General features: G+C 42.4%; 1 protein-coding gene across 10 annotated transcripts in view; it reads right to left on the bottom strand.

The window, feature by feature from the left end:
- Positions 1-25,634, bottom strand: part of TCF4 (transcription factor 4) — a 384,023-nt gene that overhangs the window by 281,723 nt on the left and 76,666 nt on the right. For 6 of the 10 annotated variants that reach the window (XM_040421039.1, XM_040421032.1, XM_040421031.1 and 3 more), the window contains exons 3-5: positions 13,276-13,337; positions 2,818-2,871; positions 564-660 (exon numbers count right to left, since the gene is read on the bottom strand). In XM_040421039.1, coding sequence (XP_040276973.1) covers positions 564-660; positions 2,818-2,871; positions 13,276-13,337 — 213 coding nt within the window. The remainder of the gene's footprint in view (positions 1-563; positions 661-2,817; positions 2,872-13,275; positions 13,338-25,634) is intronic. The other 4 variants (XM_040421035.1, XM_040421034.1, XM_040421038.1 and 1 more) reach the window with 1 other exon arrangement.

Below are 25,634 nucleotides of genomic sequence, written 5' to 3'. Positions count from 1 at the left end.
AATCACAGATTGATGATCTATCCTACGTTGAGGCCATCAAGGCGAGTACGAGTCACTGTATCGATCGGTGAAGAAAACAATGTCTGGTGTCGACAAACTTGACGACATTCCCACCTGGCGGCGAAACGTTCTACATCCACTTTCCGAAATCTGTTTTACCAGTGCATTCAGTATGGCAATGTATACATGATACCGCAAAAATCTTTAAAGGAGAGAAGAGGCTAACTAAAACAGCATGTACACAGTGATGTAGCAAGCCCAACAAAATCTGCCATGTGTGAATTCACTCTATAGCTTGAGTGAAAACCCAGAAAAATTGGCATATCCACAACAAGACACCATCATGCACTCTTAGTCTTATATAGGTACATATATTAGTGAAAACAGATCAGCCAACAGCAGCTTACTGACGGTCTCCATTTCTACACTGCACAGTAAAAACAAATAAACAAACAAAAAATTCTAAAAATCCTGCATACACTTTAATGGGCATAAATTAGAAACATTTTACAGTGATTATAAGGTCAATATTAATCAAAACCACAGTCATGTGTGCAACTTACTTTGTAATCTTGAATTGACGTACGGAGGGGAGAGATTGTCATGTGACGTCAGGTCCCTGCTTGCCATGTGTTCATAATGAGCTCCTTCCCCATAATTCTGGCAAAAGACAGACAAGACCGGTCAGCATGGGTGCTTATCAGAGGTCACATCTCACGCAGAAGATATATAATGACAAGAAAGGGTTAATAAAATGTGCAATCAATGGCGTCAACAGACATGGGACAGGTTCACTCAGCAGTAAGCATGATGGTATGCAAAACATCCGCACATCACTCACATGTATACAAATAACCTGGCTGATATAGAGATGCTATAGCCAAGGGGGTGTGTAACTAGCGACAGGGGATGCCGCTACTGTAGGGTCGCTGGCGAGGGGGCGCATTACAGATTGATCAACTTCCTAGACAATGAAATAGGATGGTGTCACCAGGACCTGTGTTGCAATTGGTTACTAGTGTGGCAGCGTCAAGCAGCAGCTGTAAAGGGCCTAGTTTTTATCTGTGCTATAGAGCCACCATTCTCTCTGTATACCTCAGCTTACGGCTTTTGGAAACTGGAGGCAACTATTTTATGGCCTCCAAGAGGTCCTAAAGAGAACGGGGTTGGATATGTGTGGCTATTTGGTGGATGCAGTGATGTCTACTGGTTTAGAGGTGTTACGACCTGTATAAAATAATAACGCCTGCCAGAATTGTAGACCCTCATACAGAACAGCACTACTTTATGGACGCCCAAGAGGGGGTCCCTCCCTATGATATACTCTATAAGGACATATGGATACGAGTTGTCTTCCTGAGACAACCCCTTTAAAAAAAATAACCTTCAAAATTGGATCTGTCCATAAGGGGGCAACAGTGAGGGCTTTTGCAAAAGAAGTGCAAACCACAGTGGAGTAAATTTAGCCACCTGTATTCAGATTAAAGGAGCCTAGATATAACTCTTCAAGACATAGCAGGGTATGACTGTCCAGGATCAAATGAAGTCCAAAAATTTAAGTTTTCCCTTTGATGAACTACTATTTCAATGATACACGTTAGAAGGAGCACATTTGTAGTATTCAGGAGATCCTCCCTAGTGAAAATAAATCGGCCTATTAGGGCAAATGGACATCTTTGACTTGAGTCCCCTGCTTGGGACTTAGCCCCTTCCCAGCCCAGAGGAGAAAGAATGAATGGTTCTTCTCCAATTCATCTCGCATAATGTTCTTTGGTCAAGTGACTCAGAAGCCAACTCTATGGGCAATGTAGGTCACACAATATACCTGTACTTTTTGTAGTTTATGAAGGAACCCTAAAATTGTGTACTGTACCAAAAGGGTTTCTTCCGTTTGAAAAATCCCTTTTTGGTGGAACGGTCCTTGAGATATGATCTCCTGACACACACTAGGATTCTCCGGTGGGCCAAGGCTCTGATCCCATAACGGGTCCCTAACATTCGGGAGAAAAAAAAAACATTCAGTTGCCTTTGGAGCCAATGACTTGCCACTAGGGTCTATGTCTTTCATTCATAAATAACCTTGATAATATAAGGGATGGGCCTTGAAAATAATTTCCTCTGGTGGGCCTAAGGAGCCCCAGTCTGACACTGGGAAAGGCCATCTATATCAAAATCCTGATCCTGAATACCCCTTTAGGTTTCACTAATACCTTATACAGTGTTTGAGCTTTTGGTAAACTGTTGCCAGGTTCCTCCACGGATTACAGCTAATCGCTGGGGGCACTATCCTATTGATAGCCTATCCTGAGGATAGACCATCCATCTCAAAATCTTGGACAATCCCTTTAATGTTACACAACATTCTCAGGACCAGTACCAGGTAGAACATTATGTCCATGCTTATTGCCAGGACTTCTGTATCGCCAGGCAGGGACTTTTAGAGGTTCACCCTGTTGGCCAAATTCCCTAGGAATTGTCCTGCCCATGGCCCAGAGAAGACCCCCTGAAGCTGTATAAGTTGTTATTAAAGCTCAAGGTTACACAACCTTCTCAGGACAAGTCATTTCGTGGCCCCCTGGGTCTTCGTAGGAAGCTGCAATCTACAAGAGATGCTGTCTCGGTTCCTCATAGACGTAATTACCTGAGTTTCATTCTTAGACACGTCCCATCTCATAACTTTATTATGTTCCTGTACACACAGACACATGCACACCGAACAAACACAGCAATAAAGAATAATTACAGCAGCAGCAATAAAAAACTCTACATGCATTAGTCTCATAATACAATGCAAAATATAGAAGCGGGTTAACATACATGCAGCCACCTCCGGGGGGGATGAACACTGGCCTGCACACTGCATGACAGCTTCTGAAGGGCAGAAGGAAGAAGGAAGTGTCATTAGTACCGAAAAGACTTTTGCTGGTATAATATTCTTCATATAGATATTCATTGTGATGCCGATCTACTGCTTAAAGGGGGGGGCTGCACTTAAAATATATCTTCTGTCCCGCCAGATGACAACATCAGTAGGGGTTGTGTCATCTTCAGACATGGCTGCATCTTGAAAAATAAATTTAAGGCGCTCTTGCCCCTTTAAGCAAGCGGCCATGGTCAATGTTTCCACCACGTGTCTTTTATAACCATATTGTAATACGGCAGGTGATGGGGAAAGCTGCATTATTTACACACAGGACCCTGCAGACCTCCCAAAATGTCAGCTTGTAAGGTTTGCTGAAAGATGGTGTAAATAACGTGGCTCAGCCACATTCCCTGTAGTGCCGTAACGCTTAACTGCCTCATTCCATGAATTTCTCTTTTAAGAACATCCTTGGGAGCGGATACATTTGTTGTTATGAGAAGTGAAAGGAATGAACAAGATGGAACGCTGAGGAATGTTATCTTGAGACTGGGCAGAAGGGACGAGGAGGGGAAGGTTGCGGACAAGGACGTTAGCTCATCAGCAGATGACAAATAACGGGAACGGTTGCATGCAATACAAGTGCAGTTACCTATGTAATATGGATGCAAGACAGTAAAATTCCAGGCAGGAATGGGTGTGGATGAGAATTATGGGCACAGAGATGTTACCCCAGTCTATGTTACAGATTATATTTATTTATGATAGGTAATTATACGATTTTGCTCAGTATTTTTTATAGTTATATATGTTTACACCAAAATAACCATCTACATCAGTATGCATCTCTGTGTATTCTGCATTTCTCTAGCAGCAATTGAACCCCTCAAGGACGACTGCCGTACAAGTACTGTGCAAGTCTGAAGTTTAAACATGGCGCCCGATTAGAAGCTGAGCTGCATTAAACAGCAGATACCTGAAGGAAATGTATGTGATTGGCACTATCGCCGATCACGGCAATTTAAACCTTCAGATGCCGTGGTTAACTGTGACCATGGCTTGTCAACAGTTAAAACCCACGGAGCACTTTGTTCTCCGGGCCCAAATGACTCCCCCGAGATTGAGGGAGTTGGTTGGTTGCTGTGGCAGCCTTGGTCCCTCTGAAGAATCCAAGGTCTACCACAGCAATGTTCCTATAGGGACATGGCGAATGTCCCATAGACTGCAAAGCTAATTCATTGCAGGCTGATGATCAGATGATCGCATGTTGAAGTCCCCTAGGGGACTAAAGAAAAGTTTAAAAAATTTTAAAAAATAAGAAAAAAATTAAAATAAAATATATTTATACAGTATATACAGGTAAAACTCGAAAAATTGGAATATCGTGCAAAGTTCATTTATTTCAGTAATGCTTAAAAGGTGAAACTAACATATAAGATAGACTCATTACATGCAAAGCCTTTATTTGTTATATTTTGGATGATTATGGCTTATAGTTTATGATACCCACAAAGTCACACTCTCAGGTCCCCTTTGCTCAGGGGGTATGGATTAATTAGCTGACTAGAGTGTGACACTTTGAGCTTAGAATATTGAACCTTTTTTTTACAAAATTCTAATTTTAAGCTGCATTACTGAAATAAATGGACTTTTGCACGATATTCAAATTTTTTGAGTTTCACCTGTATATATATATCTATATATATATATATATATATAGATATATATATACAGTACAGACCAAAAGTTTGGACACACCGTCTCATTCAAAGAGTTTTCTTTATTTTCATGACTATGAAAATTGTAGATTCACACTGAAGGCATCAAAACTATGAATTAACACATGTGGAATTATATACATAACAAACAAGTGTGAAACAACTGAAAATATGTCATATTCTAGGTTCTTCAAAGTAGCCACCTTTTGCTTTGATTACTGCTTTGCACACTCTTGACATTCTCTTGATGAGCTTCAAGAGGTAGTTCCCTGAAATGGTTTTCACTTCACAGGTGTGCCCTGTCAGGTTTAATAAGTGGGATTTCTTGCCTTGTAAATGGGGTTGGGACCATCAGTGGCGTTGAGGAGAAGTCAGGTGGATACACAGCTGATAGTCCTACTGAATAGACTGTTAGAATTTGTATTATGGCAAGAAAAAAGCAGCTAAGTAAAGAAAAACGAGTGGCCATCATTACTTTAAGAAATTAAGGTCAGTCAGTCAGCCGAAAAATTGGGAAAACTTTGAAAGTAAGGGCTATTTGACCATGAAGGAGAGTGATGGGGTGCTGCGCCAGATGACCTGGCCTCCACAGTCACCGGACCTGAACCCAATCGAGATGGTTTGGGGTGAGCTGGACCGCAGAGTGAAGGCAAAAGGGCCAACAAGTGCTAAGCATCTCTGGGAACTCCTTCAAGACCGTTGGAAGACCATTTCAGGGGACTACCTCTTGAAGCTCATCAAGAGAATGCCAAGAGTGTGCAAAGCAGTAATCAAAGCAAAAGGTAGCTACTTTGAAGAACCTAGAATGACATATTTTCAGTTGTTTCACACTTGTTTGTTATGTATATAATTCCACATGTGTTAATTCATAGTTTTGATGCCTTCATAGTCATGAAAATAAAGAAAACTCTTTGAATGAGAAGGTGTGTCCAAACTTTTGGTCTGTACTGTATATATATCTATACTGGAAAACAGTTGATTTATTTTTAAGTGTCCATAAACATGCAGGCAAAAATTAAATTAACGGTTTTCCAGTATAGTGGTTGGAGTGCTGTGATCTCTTCTAGAACTTATTCCTTTGACCTGTGGATTTGCGGGCGCCATTGTTACACTGCTGAGGATCTGTGGTGGTGGACAGGCTATTGCATTCCGGTAAAGTCTATAAGGCCCAGAAGTGCTGCTCCTAACTACTGTTGTTACACATTTTTACCCTTTGTCAGTTCCAGTGCTGCTGCTAATTATTTTTCTTTATACATATACTGTATATATAATCCCTTTTCCACATATTAAAAATAAACAAAAAAAAATTAATAATTAATAATAAATAAAAGATAAAAAATATAATAATAATAAAAAAGATCATACACATTGCTGCATCCCAAAAGGTGAGAACTATTGAAGTATGAATGTATTTATCCCGTACCGTTAACGCCGTAACAGAAAAAATAATCTAAATGGACGATTCAGTTTTTTTTTGTCATTTCACCTTCCAAATAAAATTGGCTAAAAAGTGATAAAAAAGTCATACACACACCAAAATTGTTTAAATAAAAACTACAGATCGTCACATTAAAAGCTGAGTCCCCGCACAACTCCGTAGACATTATTATAACAAAGTTTGAGGGTTCAGAATTTGGCAATGCAAAGAATAAATTACTTTTCTTCAAAGTTTTTTTTTTTTAGGTATTAAAACACAAAAAAAACCTATATTAATGTGGTATTGCTGTAATCTTACTGACCCGTAGAATAAGGTAACAGTTTTACCGGATAGGGAACATCGTAAAAATGAAACCCATAACACTATGGCGGAATTCATTTTTTTCCAATGACACCTCATTTGAATTTCTTTCCCAGCTTCCCAATACATTGTATGCAATATTACAAGTTGCCATTAGAAAGTAAACTTATCCTGCAAAAACCAAGACCTCATACAGCTATGTGAATGGAAAAATAAGTTATGGATTATAGGAAGGCAGGGAGTAAAATAAAAAAAATCGCCCAATTAAATCACTTCCTGTTTCATCATCTTCAGTCCTAAACTGGTACAACACCACAATTGTATATATTGTCAGAGAACCTTACTTGCTTCCTGGCTCCCAGTCAATTATAGGCTGAAACTTCATGAAAATAGCACCTTTTGTAAGGTAGCCCCCTTTAGCATTGACACTAGGGTTTAGACATAGCAAGTACAACTGGGCCATAAATAATGATAATGAGGTCCAGCCAGGAGCGAACTGGCCATAGACCCTACAGGGAATTGTCCAGGTGGGCCGATAACCATAGGGCCACCCGAGCCCTCCTCACTGCTGCTGGCCAGATACATACTACTGGGGGAACTATAGGGGTCATTACTAGAGGTCCAGGTTGAGTAACTCCATGCTAAAGGTAGGGCTGGCTTGATGTTGTGGCCTACATCTCACTTCCTAAGTCCCTGTTCCATATCCATATTGGAGACAATTAGAGGAGGAGGAGGACAGAACATGGCAGTTATTGATGGCTACCACAGACGGGACAGCTTCTGGTGAGGTATTTTGTTCTGCACTGTGGTATATGGTTCTGTGTGATAGTATTCTAGCCTGCACATGGTATTACTGACCCTGCCAACTTGAATTGGCCTTATCTACTTGTGTTGCTCCACCTTCTGTAAATCTGGACCCACCTACACCATTGGGGCCACTTTTAGTTTTTTTTAGTTCCCAGTCCTCCCCTGGGTCCAGCCATAACAAGGAATATGATGTTCAACAGTTGACATGTCCTGAAAGTAAAGGCACTCTGGTGGGCCAGTTCAGCCCAGTGTCCAGGAGAGGAAAACTACATTTGAAGCTGATAGTAGCACAGTTCTCTTACCTCTCCCATCTTTTTAGGCTATTGTACAAAAATAAGTTATTGTAAAAGACCATACATATGTGTACAATGAAGAGTTTATGATGAAATTAATAGAGGACATGTACAAGTACTTTATTGCTGTAGGGTGGGTCCTCAAAATCATTTCCTTTGGTGGGACCAAGGAGCCTACTTTCCTTCTTGCTATGTTTAGTCTCCAAAACAATGGATTCAGCATTGTCTTTTTTTCTACATAAAGGTCATATTAGGATGGCTGAATTAATTTATCTGTTTGTGATTAATAAAAATAATGCAATATAAAGTGTATGTTTCTGGTGAATCTAGCGAATCATATTCTCATTCTTAGAACCACTGGTACACTTCAGGACTGCTGAAATATCAGATTCCCTGAAGTCTCCCCTCAGACACATTTTTATTAAATCAGGACCACTGATCGGGGTTTAAAGGGAGTTTTGACCCATGAAAAACTGCTAACAGCTCTACAAGTACTGGCATATAGTTGATGGGGAGAACAAGGAAGTCTTCAGACCCAAGGAAGTCTTCAGACCCTTTCACTTCTTTCACTTTTTTTTATGTTGAAGCCTTGTGCTAAAATTTAAGAAAAAAATCAAGTTTCTCCCATCATTCTGCACTCAATACCCCATAATTAGAAAGTGAGAACAGAATGTTTGAAATTACTGTTGAGCCAATCAAAGTCCACAAAGTGGACTTCGATACGAATTTCACCGGAAAATTTGATTTGCAGTGAAGCAGAATTTCCTCGTTCTTCGTGGTAGCGAATAGATTTTCCCTAGAAAAAAATGAATAAATCATACTTACCTCATTCGTTTGAGTGCGAAGAGCCGGCCACCCCAACTTGATTGAAGATCCCGCCGAGGTGGTGATCTTGGGCTGCACAAGATTTCACAATGGATCTTCAATCAAGATGGAGGAGGACGGCTCTGCGCACTCAAACATTTGAGTTAAGTACGATTTTTTTTATTTTTTCCGCCATTTCAGGGAACATCAATTCGCTACCATGAAGCACAAGGAAATTCGGCTTTGCGGCAAGTCAAATTTTCCCTAAAATTCAAATGAGGTAAATATGATTTTATTTATTTTTTATTTTACACTTTAATATTAATGTCAGCTGCTGCGATCAGCGATAAGCGCAGCATCTGAAGGGTACAATGATGGGGAGCGGCGATTGCATGTCATTGCACCCCCTACTTACAAAGAAGTGCGCTTTGTGATGAAGTAATTTGTCACAAAGCAAATTTTTTTCTAAAATTAGATGAAGCAGCCAAATCAAATTTTCCAATCTCTATTTGAAATCTTTTTTGAAGTAATTTCTGCAATTCTTTTCTGCAGATCCTCTGTCAGGTTGAATGGTGGTGGTTGGTGGACAGGTCTCTCCAGAGATGTTTGATTGGGCTCAGGTCGGGGCTCTGGGTAGGCCACTGAAGGACATTCACAGAGTTGTCCATTAGCCTCTTCTGTGTTGTCTTGGCTGTGTGCTTAGGTTCTTTGTCTTGTTGGAGGATAAACCTTCGGCCCAGTCTGAGAGCTCTGGACCATGTTTTCACTAAGAATATCTCTGTACTTGTCTCGATTCAGCTTTCCCTCAACCCTCACCAGTCTCCCTGTCCCACAACACCCCCACAGCAGGATTCTGCCACCACCATGCTTCACTGTAGAGAAGGTATTGGGCAGGTGATGAGCAGGGCCTGGTTTCCTTCAGACATGACTCTTGAGTTGAGGCTAAAAAGTTCAATGTTGGTTTGATTGGTTTTAGACCAGAGAATCTTGTTTATCTCACTCTGAGAGTCCTTTAAGTGCTTTTTTGAAAACTTTCTATGTCAGTTACTGAGAGGAGGCTTCTTTCTGACAATTCTGTCATAAAGCCCAGATTGGTGGAGTGCTGCAGTGATGGTTGACCTTCTAGAAGTGTCCATCTAAAGGATCTTTGGAGATCAGGATCTCAGCCAAAGTGACTATTGGGTCACCTCTCTTACCAAGGCCCCTTTCTTCCGATTACCATGGCCGTCCTTTCCCTGTAGAAATAACATGTACATTGGGATGAACCAACTATGTGTGTTCATTGGTGGAACTGGGGAGATAACTGTGGCAGAACTTGTAATGTGTAACAGCAGTTTAAAGCTGTAAATTGAGATCTGTAGAGAATCTTATATTGCTGAACATTGGATTCCTGGCTACTAAGGCCACAGCACTCACTGGAGTGCCGCAGTCTTTTCAAACAGCTAATCTGTGGGAGTGCCGGGAGTCGGATCCCCACCGATCAGATATTAATGACCTATCCGGAGTATAAGGCCATCAATATAGAACTCCTGGAAAACACCTTTAAGATCCTTGATATTCAAACCATCTTACAACATTTTTTCTCAAGTCTTTTAATCTGCCCTTATCCACTTCCTTTCCTTGGTCAACTGAGCACAATATTTTGATGGGGTGTGCATTTTTTGGTAGATTCTCTCAAACACAGCGAAACAACTACAATCTTTTGTGCATGGGCATCTTTGGACCCCGGCGGCCTTCCATTCCATTCACATCTCATTTTGCCTACATCTCATTTTGTTTGCTTCTTCGTTCTCCCAAGAGATGAGTCAACCAGTGATCAACCAGTGATGTCCAGGAAGTTGTCTTACACTTCTTTCCCAGTAGAAATCACATGTACATTGGGATGAACCTACTATGGTGGTTCATTGGTGGAGCGGGTAGATAACTGTGGCAGAACTTGTAATGTGTAACAGTAGCTTAAAGCTGTAAATTGAGATCTTTAGAGAATCTTACATTGGATTCCTGGCTACGCTAAAATTGACTTATTTTATTCATATGTTTCTAGCCTTGTGCTTTCATGTGGCACTGCACCTCCAGAAGATAAACTGTATTATGAATGCACGGCTCTGCATGACTGATACTCTTGAATGCTACAACACAGATGTCACATCACTAAAATACGGCGTGGAGGTTTTTTTTCTTCTAAACTACTGTTACCAGTAAAAATGAGTGGGCAGGTATCAGATGCTATCACAAGATCAAAGGAAGTCATAACAGAACCCAGACTTATGGTTTGACTCAAAGCAACCATATGTCATGTGTGCCTTCAGGAAAACACAAAATGCAGTCATTTCACAATGACCCCGAAGTTCTGCCCAAGCAAGCATGCTGCTTTCCTTTAAGATTTCGGCTTCGCTGAATAGCTGCCTGACTCCATGTAGTCTAAAACCTATAGGACCAGAGTACACATTCCCATACTTTGTACCGTTAAACCTACTGGGCTCGTGGCCAACATTGTGGCTTGAAAGGGATAGAGGACACATTTCTTTTAAATCTGTTGGATATTTTCAATATTTCACAATTTTGTACAGATGGAGTTTAATTTTATGCTGTAGAAAGTGCACCATAGTAATGTGGTGGGAAAAAAATAACAGGTCACATTGATAATATATTTTGACAAAAAGGAGTTATCCAGGATATAGATATTGATGACTTATCCATGGAATAGATCAGTGGGGTGTCCGACTGTCACGACCGCTATCCCAGCAGCAGTCGTGTCGCACCAGACGGAGGGGAAGGGGGACCCTTATCTACGGATGGGAATAGTATGGCCACCCCTGACTAACCCTAAGCTGGCACCTGTCTGCCCTGATACCCTAGACGGGGTGTGAACCCGTGCGGCGAGCAGGATGCCTAAACCCTCAGTCACCCTAAACAAGCCTAGAGTGGGGAAAGCCCGATGGGAGCACTAGTCACCATCACTCATGTCTAGGAGAACAGCAGGGGAAGACAGCAACAAACAAACTATAGCAGAGATAGACTTATCTAGTCACGAGCAGAGAAGGCGATCCCAATCACGACAGTCCACACCGGACAAGAGCTCCACAGCAACACCATCAAACGATCTCCTTCAAAGGTCAGAATAGAACTGGAAGTAAGGACTATATCTGGCAATGACTGCAAGTGAAACTGAAACTAATATAGTAGCTGGGAGTGGCAGACAGGACTCACCTGAGAAGGATGCCTACAAACTCCCAGTCCCCACAGCCTGGGCTGTTTCGAGCAGCCACAGGAAACTACACAGGCTCTGACTCCGCCGTGTACTTTCTGGAGGCCACCTACTGCAGTTCTGAATCACTTGAACAGCTGAGCTGCAGTACCCTGACATGGCCACTATGTGATGGACAGAGCCTTCTGCTTTTGGCTTCATCGACTGTATAGTTTCCAGCATTATCCTGAAACAGCGGATCGTGGAGGTTTCGGATCACTATTGAACTGGTATTGATTAGCTATCATCAATATCTATGTCACTGAAAACCCCTTTAGAAGGGTTATCGTGGGGGATGGGGAGAATTTGGGGAAGCTCTTATGGTTGGTTTTGTAATACATGATCACAGTCAGTCCTTATATCCCTCTTCTAGCAGTCCACAGTGAGGGATCGCTCTCTGTAAAGTTCATAGGCTGAAAAGGAGGTGAAAAGGAGTTGGGCCAACCAAGTTAATAAGTGGATTTCTATAGGGTTCTCTCTCTAGCTATGCCCCTGAATTATGAAGTATGTCAGGAATATTTGTGCCCATTGATTCACAAGAGAGATCGTGAGGTTTGGTGCTGATGTTGGGTGATGTGGTCTAATGTGAAATTTTTTGCCTTTTTGTCCTTTACTAGATATCCGTACACTTACACCTCCTTTCATATACATGCATTAAAATGTAAAGCAAAATGTGGTTACAGATACTTTACAAAGTTGTATACCCCATCTCAAAGTGTTATTGCATATTGCTAAGATATGCTGTAAAATTATGATTGGTGGGCCTCCAACTTTTAGGACCTTCGATGATCCTGGAAATAAAAGACATAATGGGGGTAATTTAAAGACTAGCGCTGCCCTCCCTCCTTACTGTGGATCGGCAGTCAGACTACAACCAATTGATCTTAGCAATATGCCATTATTTCCTATAGTGGCTAAAATCCTGTATAAAGATTTTAAAAAATTGCTAAAATTTTAAAGAGTATAGTTCCTTTCAATAGTGCTGAGCTGTGTCTGGAAGAAAGCAGACTCTTTAAAACTATGATGCACCAACAATAATATAGTCTCCAAACCTGTATGGGTCGTACATTGGAGTTAGTAAAAAGTTTGGCCAAAATTCAAAAATTTGGTGTTTTCCCTTACTGATATGCAACTCTATAGGGTCAAAAAAAATCCATCATGCACCCTGCAGAGCTACTTGGTGACCACCTTGTTCCTTTCATGTCCCAGGTATGGTCAGCTAATGCAGCTACTCTGAGTCTGAGGGCCTCACCCTGTGGCCATTGCAGTGGAAATGTAGTCCTATTCGTCTGCCATTCAAATTAGTGGTCAACCATACACTATCTAGACTTTCTAGGCCCACCAGAGTAGAAACTGGTGTTGTATACCGGCTTGCTTTTCTTGCTCAGGTCCCAAGTTGGAGATACCCCTCCATGACGTCCATAAGAGAATGATTTACAGGTGTAACTTTCAGTCACACCGGACTAAACCTTATTGATTTGGTTTAATTGGTTGGCCATTTCCTCAGTTTATAAGGGGTTGTACAGGATGAGCAAAACATGGCCACTTCATTCTAGAAAAGGCACCACAAAAGTCAACAGGTTGTGTGAGATATTGGCCTCAATGGAGCACGGTTGCAAAACCATACACAACCCATAGACAGGTGTGGTGCTGTGTCTGGAATAAGGTAGCCATGTTTTAATATAAAAAAATACAAATCTGAACTTCACAAAAGGACAGAACTTTAACATTGAACACAACAGATACATTTATGCATCATGAGTGACTTTCCATAGGCCTGAGTGTGTGAGGCGCACCCCGGTACTTACCCGGGACGGGCTCGGATGTGCACTGCTCCCCCAGGAACCTGAGTTACCTCTGTCTTCTACATCTAGGGAAAAATTAAAACAAATAAAAATTAAATACAACTTCTGACTTCGTGTGAATGAGCTTTTCGCACAATATGCATTATAAATTAAAGCTTCAAACTAATCTGCTGTTGGCGTTAATTAAAAATCCCATAGAGCAGCACAGTATTGATAATAGACATCTGACCCATCTACTTAAAGAAACTCATTTAAATTCACTGCTGATTTCTTCCTCGCCCCGAAGAAGCCAAAAGGTTCAGCAATAAGAGTCTGTAAATCCTTTAAGACCCTAAAGAAAATGTAGCAAAAAAGTTGTAGTCAAAGTTTAGTACATACATACAAAGCTTCCCTCTTCTACTAATATGAGGTTGCTAGTGAAGGGACTGATTGTGTATTTGTGCCGAGGCCCTGATCCAAAATCCATGGGCATAACTACCAGGGTAGAAGACAGAGCCGTCTCCAAGGGGGCCCATTTCAGCTCAGGCAGGAGGTGCAGCTAATGATGACTTTGGACAATGGAAAATTGAATGTGGTCCCATTTTTCTATGGGTCTCAAATGGTTACCCCTACTGGGTGTATTCCTGTATGTTAGATCATTATATGCTTTTATTTCTCTTATACCAAAGTGTATATTATTGTGACATCATTATGTTTATTATCTCTGTACTGTGACATCACTGTGTTTATTATCCCTGTTCTGTAGCATCACTATGTGTATTATCCATGTACTGTGACATCAGTGTGTTTATTATCAGTGTACTGTGACATCACTGTTTATTATCCCTGTACTGTGACATCACTGTGTTTATTATCCCTCTACTGTGATATCACTGTGTTTATTATCCCTGTACTGTGACATCACTGTGTGTATTATCCATGTACTGTGACATCACTGTGTGTATTATCCATGTACTGTGACATCACTGTGTATTATCCCTGTACTGTGACATCACTGTGTTTATTATCAGTGTACTGTGACATCACTGTGTTTATTATCAGTGTACTGTGACATCACTGTGTTTATTGTCCCTGTACTGTGACATCACTGCGTTTATTATCCCTCTACTTGTGACATCACTGTGTTTATTATCCCTGCACTGTGACATCACTGTGTTTATTATCCCTCTACTGTGACATCACTGTGTTTATTATCCCTGTACTGTGACATCACTGTGTATATTACCTCTGTACTGTGACATCACTGTGTTTATTATCTCTGTACTGTGACATCACTGTGTTTATTATCCCTCTACTGTGACACCACTGTGTTTATTATCCCTGAACTGTGACACCACTGTGTTTATTGTCCCTGTACTGTGACATCACTGCGTTTATTATCCCTGTACTGTGACATCACTGTGTTTATTATCCCTGCACTGTGACATCACTGTGTTTATTATCCTGTACTGTGACATCACTGTGTTTATTATCCCTGTACTGTGACATCACTGTGTTTATTATCCCTGTACTGTGACATCACTGTGTTTATTATCCCTGTACTGTGACATCACTGTGTTTATTATCCCTGTACTGTGACATCACTGTGTTTATTATCTCTGTACTGTGACATCACTATGTTTATTATCCCTGTACTGTGACATCACTGTGTTTATTATCCCTGTACTGTGACATCACTGTGTTTATTATCTCTGTACTGTGACATCACTATGTTTATTATCCCTGAACTGTGACACCACTGTGTTTATTATCCCTGAACTGTGACACCACTGTGTTTATTGTCCCTGTACTGTGACATCACTGTCTTTATTGTCCCTGTACTGTGACATCACTGTGTTTATGATCCCTGTACTGTGACATCACTGTGTTTATGATCCCTGTACTGTGACATCACTGTGTTTATGATCCCTGTACTGGGAGATCATCCTTGTACATGGCATTACCCCTGTGCATTAGGGAGACCAATATATAGTAATCATAAGCTTTTCATGGTTTGAATTTGCTACTGAAGGTGTTCATGATGGAGTGAGGCCCCATTACTTGTTCTACTATAGGGTCCTATGGTTACTTGCCCATGCAAACATGAGCAGAATATACAAGCTCCATGAAGGAGTTCCATTCAGTTGGATTTGAACCCCGGGTGCTGCAGGATAATGGTGCTGCCCTGTGACCCAGGGTTCTTAACTTGTATGTACGTATCAGTATCATATGATTTGACCAAAGCCTTCTCATCTGAAGCATATTTATGTAGGTATTTGCTCCTCATGTAGCCAGATCTTATGTATTACATTCATTTTACTGTGCAGCTTCCCATGGCACCAAGGGACAGATGATTGCGGAGGGTATTAGCAGCCAAGCCACAGTGATCCGGTGATGGCTGGGTGGCCTCGCTCTAGTCCCAGTTTCCTAAAAGTCTTTTGAATCTCGGACACAAGAAAAAAAAACGGATGGAATGTCAGCCAGATGCACATGTGCATGCCATTTTTGCTGCAGATCTACTCCAAAAACCTGAAGAATATTATCTATATACAAGATGCACAGAAAAGGTAATGAGCAACAAGGCGCGATGCCTCCAGTGCCTAATGCCCCAGTGATGTCACTAGTCTCCAGTGAGGTAAGAGGTAACTGCTCCTATAGCACAGATAACTATAGACCTAGCTCGGCAATGTAATAAATAAATTAATACACCGACAAGTCAGCCCCGGCTATAACCGAAGCCGGCAAGTCAATTGCCAAGATTGAAACAACGGATGGAAAAAAAAAAGCGATGACAAAAATCAATCATAATATAATCTCTACAAACCAACTGGAGCAATAACGTCTCCAGGACAAAAAAATAAATAAAATAAAGCAAGAGAACCTATTGCTTTATTACATGGTGGGAGGGGGCACGAGTGACCTCAGCACCGACTGCATGCCAATAGACTTAACAGGTTCACACCCTCACAGCTTGATCCTAGTGCTTCAAGGGGAGTAACACCTAGTCATATAAACAGAACTATGTCACCTAAAAAGCATTCAAGAAAAAGAAAATTTAACTTCCAAATTTTTTTGTGATATCTGCGTTGGGAGATACATGGGTGACAACCTACAGTTTCCAGGTGGGTTGTCAGATTTCCCACCCAGACTCCCCTGATATGTGCCTGAAACATCCATTTTTTCTTGTCTTTTTTTCTTTTTTCCTTCTACTTTAATATTGCTACCAAAATAGCCCCCCCCCCCATTACCAGTGGCACTATAGTACCCCCATTATCAATTTCCAGCAAAGTCTTCCCATTGCTAGTGCTTCTATAGTACCCCCATTATCAATTTCCACTAATGGGCCCCCATCACCAGCATTTCCTTAGTATCCCATTATCAATTTCCACCAAAGTGCCCCCATTACCAGTCTTATCATAGTACCCCCCCCCCCCATTATCAATTTCCACTGAAGCATCCCCATCCACAATTGCATTATAGAACCTCTATAATGAATTTCCACCAAATGGCCCACATTACCAATATCATCATTGTACCACCGCTATGAATTTCCGCCAAAGTGACCCTCATTCCCAGTCTTTCCATAGTACCACCATTGTCAATTTACGCTATAATTACCCCCATTTTCAATGATCTCAAAAGTACTCCCAAAACTAGTGTCACTGTAGCATACCCATTATCAGTTTCCACCAAATTGCCCCTATTACCAGTTCCACCAGGGTATCTCTATTAATAAAGACACAATGGTGTCCACATTAACACTTCCACCACAGTGCCCCATTCACCATAACAGCCCCATTACCAGTGCCACCTCAGCCCCCCCCCCATTCACCATCCTCCCTGAGTGATCCCATTGACATCACCACTAGTGCCCCTAACTTACAGCACTACCATATTGCTATAATTTACCATGCCACTGGTGTCCCCACTGCTCTTCCAGTGACAAGTTACATGACTGCGATGAGGTGGCTGCAGGTCCTATACATGGGGGACACCTTCTTTCCTCCTGTTTTGAGCTGTGCAGCTGCAATAGGAGCATTGAGATGGTGGTCTCATGTAAGCAGTGACCTAACTCAATGTTGTAGACCAGCTTGTTATCTACTCTACACCCATCTCCTATAGATTGTGATCAACTGGTTGTCGACACGGGCTGTACAGTCATTTCACTTTTTGGTATAGAGATCAAATAGCTTCAAATATTAACTTATAATAATGTTCCTCATATAAGAAATGAACAACCCCTATTTTATGAGAGCTCGTAATAATATACTCCATTTAAAGGTGCCTGGTTAGAAAACCCTGCTATGAAGAACATCTCTTGCTTGTTTTATGAGAGCTCGTAATAATATACTCCATTTAAAGGTGCCTGGTTAGAAAACCCTGCTATGAAGAACATCTCTTGCTTTGGAGGACCCAGAAGATTCTGGAATTACATAGTCAAGCCAGTGATTCTGATTGGATTTGTGCAATGCCTAATTTCTCCTGCGGGGGAGCTGCAAGGAAATCGAATACTTGCAGGCAGACTATAGATTCCAACTGATTGCATAATTGGTACATTGTTGGCAAAGGTTGGGCTGAACATACAATATATTCAAGTCAATTTCAACTGGAACTTCAAACCTCTTGGATGAGAAAATTCTGCCTGACGGAAGCCGCCACTAGGTGGAGCTCACTGTATACAGGTTTATCCAGCCTACTGTACATTGAACTCAATGATAAATCCGCCTCAGTAAGCTCTTCTTAAAGCCAAAGAGATAGTTTTATCCGGCAGCTTGCATGGAAGAAGAGGATTTGGAGGTCTGTATCAGAAATGTGGACCTCCGACCCCCATGTTATGAAATTAATCAGCATAATATATCATTAGTCACACCCTTGTTATGTCAGTGGCTAAAATCAGGACTAAGATGCAATATTCACAGGCCGAGGAAGTGAATTTTGTCTTGTTCTTTGAAGATGGTGCCTCGTGTTTTGAGCGCTCGTTATGGTGAAGGTTACATTTCTTGGCAGAGGAGGAAGTTGCACAAAACATAAGAGGGAGAGAGTGAAAACTGAAAACAGACCTTGCTACATGTGGTGTTTGACTGACTACACAGAACTTGGCATTCTATGAACCGGACAGCGATCTCACAGTTTACTTCTGTTTCTAATGTGCAGCGAAGCAACAAATGTACAAACCGTTCCTTCTGTGAAAAGCTATGATGTGATATACGGAAAACAAAGTGAAATAGGGCAAGAATGGAGTAATTCCGCCCCGAAATCATGAACAACCCCCATTTTTATTGTTCCGGTGCATCTATAATGAACAACTGGATTTAAATCTACTACTATTTTGTGTCCACAGCTCCAGTGCAGACCTATATGTCTCCATGGTAACAGACTACATTCTCTTCTGTAGTCTGATTCTACAGTGACCCCCTGCTCCTTTCCCTTGGCACCTGTCACCTACTTCTTAGCAGCAGGGGACCAACAGATGGCTTTTTTTCTCACGATCAAACTACACAGGGTTTGCTTGTAGTCTGTTACCATGGAGACACCAAAGTCTTGATTCCCCCTTTGCTGCTTGAGGGTGGGCATGCCACACATAAATTTGGCGCATCTCCTGGCCTTGACGTACGACGTACTCAAACCTATGGCACCCTCCTAGCTGCTGTAGATTTAGGTATTTCTTCATGCCTGAAAACCGGAGTGAAGAAAGATGAATGTGGCGGCCCTGTGGCGATGCCCGCTCCCTGCCCATGGCACACACCCTTTTCTCACCAGTGGGGTGAAGGGGGAAATGGCATATATTTTGCCAAACATTTGGTGTGGGGCCAATTTTTTTTATTTTATTATTTTCTTTTTAAACAATGTCCTTCCCTTTAAGCAAGAGCTCACTGTAAGTTCATCATGCCACTTCTCCAGAATAGCCGGACTGGGGGGCGTAACCTTTTGGGGAGGCGCCCATGATGGGGGCTTGGTTTAGGGAGACCCCCAGGGGCTTAGTATAGGTGGATTCAGATAAAGGGGGCGGGGTATGGGGTTAAATAGGTAGGAGAGATAGTGGGGGTAGCCATTTATGCTGGTAAGACAGCAGAAATGGCCCACCCTTCCTTGTTACCGTTGGCGTCTTGGGTTCGGGTTGAGTGAGGCTTATGGGTGGCGTAGGGGTAGGTGGGGGGTTGAGGTTAAGTATTCTGCGGCTGTGGCGGGGGGAGGTCCTTGGAGTTGGAGTTAATATCAAGTGGGGTGGATGGGGGGGGCCCCACGGTTGGGGCTGGACTCGAGGCAAGTCGATTGTGGCTGGATTTGGGGGGCCATCACTGGTGCCTCTGAGCTGGGTTCAATGGCTGGAGGCAAGATGGCCCTTCGCGGGGAATCTCGGTTGTTTTGGGGCTCCAAGGATCTCCCTCTGTATTAGGTTGTGTATGCTGTTCCATATGTTTGGGGGCGTTTGGGGAAAATGGTACAAGTTATATATTGGTTATTTATTTATTTTATAATAAACGGCTGCTGTGGCCATTTAAATCCAACCTGTTGTCCGTGTCTTATTGGGAAGAAGGGGTCCGGGGGGAGGGGCAACATGAGTTGGGTGTTGCAGCCGTTCAGGTAGGTATGGTGTAAGGGGTCGAGCGGCTGGTAACCAATGCCCCCGTCCATGGGAGAGAAAAAAGTTGCTGGTGACTTACTGTATGAGGATTTTGATTATTCTGACTATTTGATTATGTGATGGAAGATATTACTGCAAAGTTAACTATGATAAATATGGTAAATGTTTTTTTGTTTTTCTGGGCAGGCTGGGTGACAACTGGTATTGGAGCCATTAAATATCTCATTTCCTGTTGTAGAAAATGAAAAATAACTGCAGCAGAAATGCTAAAAATTTTTAGGTCAGATGTACTAATCAAGTGTCCTGCTGTGGTCTGAACTTGGACCTTGGCTGCCAGCTATCCAGACCAGAATTGTGTTGCGCAGCTTCCAAACCTTTTCTGCTGCCTTAGGCAAAAACTTCCCTAATGCCAATTTCTTAAACTAACCTCTTTGCCACAATGAAAGCGCTCATTGCCCATGGCCCTTCCGCTGCCCCCCTCTCTTGCCCCTTCCTGGTGCTGCCTGAGGCGATCGCCTCACCTGGCCTCATTGGTGGTGCCCCCCTGTTCCAAACTGATCCGAACACAGGGATGGCAGTCAGGAAAGTGGGACATCCCTCCTCTACAAGTGGAACTTTGGTCTCCGAGAGATTACATTAGCAAACTGTGAGTGCTACTACTTTCCTCCCCCGCTGACCTTATACTCACTGATTTACCGCCATGGCCGTTGCAATGGTGGCAGGAACCCTGACACCATCGAAAGGGGAATAGCGGGCAATCTGTAAGGCCTCATGCACACGACCATTGTGTGCATCCGCGGCCGTTGTTCCGTTTTCCATTTTTTTTGGCGCCTCCATTGACTTTCAATGGGTCCGTGGAAAAATCGGAAAATGCACCGTATGGCAGCCGCATCCGTGAGCCGTGTTTCCTGGCCGTGAAAAAAATATGACCTGTCCTATTTTTTTCACGGTCAACGGTTCGCGGACCCATTCAAGTCAATGGGGCCGTGAAAAATCACGGATGCACACAAGATTGTCATCCGCGTCCGTGATCCGTGTCCGTGATCCGTGTCCGTTTTTTCCTATCATTTCAATGGCAAACTTGACTTAGATTTTTTTTTCATTTTTCATGTCCGTGGATCCTCCAAAAATCAAGGAAGACCCACGGACGAAAAAACGGTCACGGATCACGGACCTACGGACCCCGTTTTTGCGGACCTTAAAAAAAAACGGTCGTGTGCATGAGGCCTAAGTTCGTTTCTCTTCTTTTTTTGTTTTACAGCATATACACTTTTTTGGAGCTGGAATACCCCTTTAAAGGAAATTATATGGTACACAGAGCACTGAACAAGCCTTGTAATAAAGTGCTGATCCCAGGGATGAGTCGGCACAAACATAATATTCGCCGTACGGACAATAAATCTGCACTGGGGTCTACGGACATATTATGGCATCTTTTTTTTTTTTTAACTATAACCCCCAGCAGAACAGAAACACTAAGTTAAGACGCCGGACCGCAGTCTCCATCCTATTCATCTGTTTTCCGGCAGAGGTTGTGACTATTTGTTTTTCCGTATTACGACAGTCCACGTGCAAAGCTCATTCTATTAGTCTGCGCAGCATCAGCGAGTCGCCCTAATTAACAGTGACAGATAAAGCCATCTCCATGTCAGTAATGAAATTAAGGACGGTTGACATAGCGCAGAGAAATGATACATGTAGTCCTCGCTAATTGGAGGCTTCGCTTTCACTGCCATTTACCGAGCGGCACAAAACCGCAAAATTACGAAAAATATACAAAATGCAAAAAACAGCAAAGATAAAAGGGCTACAGGACTGTACAAAGTGCCCAGGAGAAAGCACGGTTCCTTATCTAACTCCACTCAAAACCACACTGCCGCAAACCCAAACCCAGGAAGCTGAGATGTGAGTAGCTGTTTGCTGGGGGTCATTCTGAGCCTGTAGAAAGGCAGTTTTTTTTTTTGTTGGGGGTGGGGGGAGAAAATGACTTGACAACAAGATTCGCTCCATGTCACAAGCGGCCCAGGGAGAGCCACAACAGCTGCCCAGCAAACAGCTCCTTATATCTCAGCTTCCTGGCGAATGGACTATTGGGCCTTGACGGAAGTTAGATTTCAATGGAATTAGGTTTTAAAGGGATTTTCCAAGTGGACAACACAAAGTCACCGTATGGATCAGCGAGTATCAGAGGAGAAGCTTCATGTGGCTGCAAAGAAGATGGTGCCCATTCAAGGGAGACAGCGGGGGGTCCTGACTGAGGGGCCCACCTCGTCCATATGCAGGAATATGGACAAGGTTGGTCAGTGGCCACGGTCCCTCATGGGAACTCGCTAGGAATGACAGAGTTTACAGCAGTCAGATCCAGAGGCTGACACAGGTAGCAGAGGGGCCCCATATGGGAATCGTATATGGGGCCCCTTGCTCTCTGGTAGCTCATCGTTATGGTCCGTGGTAGCAGAATCCATAACGGAATTCTTAGATGACCCAAACGTTGACTGCCGAACTTGAAAACACAAGTTCGCTCATCCCTATTCGTGAGCTATGAAATACAATCCTGTGCAGGCGCCTAGACTGTACATATTTTAGAACATCCGCAGATAGACAATGGATAAAATATAGATAGATAGATAGATAGATAGATAGATAGATAGATAGATAGTAGACAGGTAGATGTAGCAGAGTTGACTGTCCTTAGTAGCATAGCGATGCGATCATTTTAGCTCTGCTACATCTTTATATATATATATAAATGAATTACGGGAAGGAATATTGAGAGTTTCACATAGAAATCATCCAGGAGGCAGCACAACCAGATCCATACTTTAGGGCATTGCCCTGGGAATAGATTTATTAAACTGTAGTGTTTAAATCAGGAACAGCTCGTGAGCAGCTTTAAAGTGGCAGAAATCGACGACTTATTTGATAAACAGTTTATTACGGCTCGCTCAGGGGATTATACACAAAGCATTAGATTTTTCTCCCCTCAAAGCGGAGCCAGCTGCCAGATACATACACCGCCGCTTCAATTGATTCTGTGAAAGCCACAAACAAGTAGAAATTGTATTTGAAGCGAACGCACCGAGTGTTATGTCAGACATCCGACCGTTTAATAAACCGGCCAAGGGTGGATTGAACATTTTTTTTGGATCCTCGTACAATAAAACAGGCAGCTGTATTTAATATTCCCACCCAGAAACGACCAAAAAAATGACTCCTTCAGGACACTTTACATAAGATACCACACTTGTTCTTTCCACGTCTTCTTTTTAGAGAGAATTTCTTCTCTTTAAACAGGTAAGGCCTTGAGTCGTCCTCATATCTCATACAGGGATAGCTGGATGTCCACCCATATCACTGCCCGTGCAGCATCCCCATGGGCTGTCATCTGCCAAGACAGTGCTCTGTGAGCTAAACCCATCAGCAGCAGCTGCACAGATCTCTCTGCTAGTTTGTTACAATGTATCAGTCTGGAGTCTGGGCTGTCTAGCTCACAGAGCATTGTCTAGACTGGATACAACTCTGCTAGTTTGTTACAATGTATCAGTCTGGAGTCCGGGCTGTTTAGCTCACAGAGCATTGTCTAGACTGGATACAACTGTACTAGTTTGTTACAATGTATCAGTCTGAAGTCCGGGTTGTCTAGACTGGATACAGTTGTACTCACTTCTCAGCAGGACTAGCTATGGCCGGGTTTTAGTACCTCTGATTGAAGGTAGTAAATGCTCTCATTTTCTGACTCATCTTTAGAAAGGGTATAGGCAATTTTGACCTTTTTGTTTTATCTCATATACAGTACAGACCAAAAGTTTGGACACACCTTCTCATTCAAAGAGTTTTCTTTATTTTCATGACTATGAAAATTGTAGATTCACACTGAAGGCATCAAAACTATGAATTAACACATGTGGAATTATATACATAACAAACAAGCGTGAAACAACTGAAAATATGTCATATTCTAGGTTCTTCAAAGTAGCCACCTTTTGCTTTGATTACTGCTTTGCACACTCTTGGCATTCTCTTGATGAGCTTCTGGTAGTCCCCTGAAATGGTTTTCACTTCACAGGTGTGCCCTGTCAGGTTTAATAAGTGGGATTTCTTGCCTTATAAATGGGGTTGGGACCATCAGTTGCGTTGAGGAGAAGTCAGGTGGATACACAGCTGATAGTCCTACTGAATAGACTGTTAGAATTTGTATTATGGCAAGAAAAAAGCAGCTAAGTAAAGAAAAACGAGCGGCCATCATTACTTTAAGAAATGAAGGTCAGTCAGTCAGCCGAAAAAATTGGGAAAACTTTGAAAGTAAGGGCTATTTGACCATGAAGGAGAGTGATGGGGTGCTGCGCCAGATGACCTGGCCTCCACAGTCACCGGACCTGAACCCAATCGAGATGGTTTGGGGTGAGCTGGACCGCAGAGTGAAGGCAAAAGGGCCAACAAGTGCTAAGCATCTCTGGGAACTCCTTCAAGACCGTTGGAAGACCATTTCAGGGGACTACCTCTTGAAGCTCATCAAGAGAATGCCAAGAGTGTGCAAAGCAGTAATCAAAGCAAAAGGTAGCTACTTAGAAGAACCTAGAATGACATATTTTCAGTTGTTTCACACTTGTTTGTTATGTATATAATTCCACATGTGTTAATTCATAGTTTTGATGCCTTCATAGTCATGAAAATAAAGAAAACTCTTTGAATGAGAAGGTGTGTCCAAACTTTTGGTCTGTACTCTATATATAATGCACCAGATAGTCAGATTGCTGCTAAGCTCACCCTGCATGTCTCAGGCAGATATGTAAATGACTACAAGTGTAGTCTGATAAGACACTGGGTCTTGCCACACGAGGGCATAAAAGTGCTCCCCCACTGCCCTATAAAAAGGCTCTCAAAGGCTACTTTTGGGTCGTGTACATCTTGGTGAGAGATGGTTGACTGCTAGAAAAACCTCTACCACGCACTTGAAGACATTATGTCCAGATGACTTTGAGAGAGGATGCATCATTGGACTGAGAGAAGCAGGATGGTCATTTTGATTAATTGCCATCTAGAACTTTCTGAACTCACTGTTAGGTGGGGTTGGGAGCTGTGGTTACATGCGGGTGCACACGGTGAACAGGCTCCAGGCGGCCCAGACAGACCACCAGTAGAAAATATATTTTGATCCGCTGACAAGCACAAGCAGCTTCCACAGTTTTGCTGTCCACCATCCAAACACAGGTGGCTCCTTACTTACACACCCTGTCTCTGCCTGGACCATTTCCAGGCGCTTAGCAGAAGGAAGTTTGGTGTCATGTCATCCAATACATGTCCCGCCATTTATAGCCATCTACCATCACCTTTGTTTGCAGTGATGTCGTGAACCAGAAACCTAGACTGCTATGGACTGGAACCGTATCGTCTTTAGCGGTAAATCCAGGTTCTGATTAGGATCCCACAACGGTCGGGCTCAAGTACAGGTGAAACTTAAAAAATTTGAATATCGTGCAAAGTTCATTTATTTCAGTAATGCAGCTTAACAGGTGAAACTATCATATGAGATAGACTCATTACATGCAAAGCGAGATATTTCAAGCCTTTATTTGGTATAATTTGGATGATTATGGCTTATAGTTTATGAAACCCCAAAGTCTCAATCTCAGGTACCCCTTTGCTCAGGGGGTATGGATTAATTAGCTGACTAGAGTGTGACACTTTGAGCCTAGAATATTGAACCTTTTCACAAAATTCTAATTTTAAGCTGCATTAGTGAAATTTTGTACGATATTTTAATTGTAAGTTGCATTACTGAAATAAATGGACTTTT

This window comes from Bufo bufo, chromosome 2, assembly GCF_905171765.1.
Source record: "Bufo bufo chromosome 2, aBufBuf1.1, whole genome shotgun sequence".
Classification (NCBI taxonomy): Eukaryota; Metazoa; Chordata; class Amphibia; order Anura; family Bufonidae; genus Bufo; species Bufo bufo.
The sequence above is the reverse complement of the archived record's forward strand: the minus strand, read 5'-3'. Positions and strand labels throughout refer to the sequence as shown.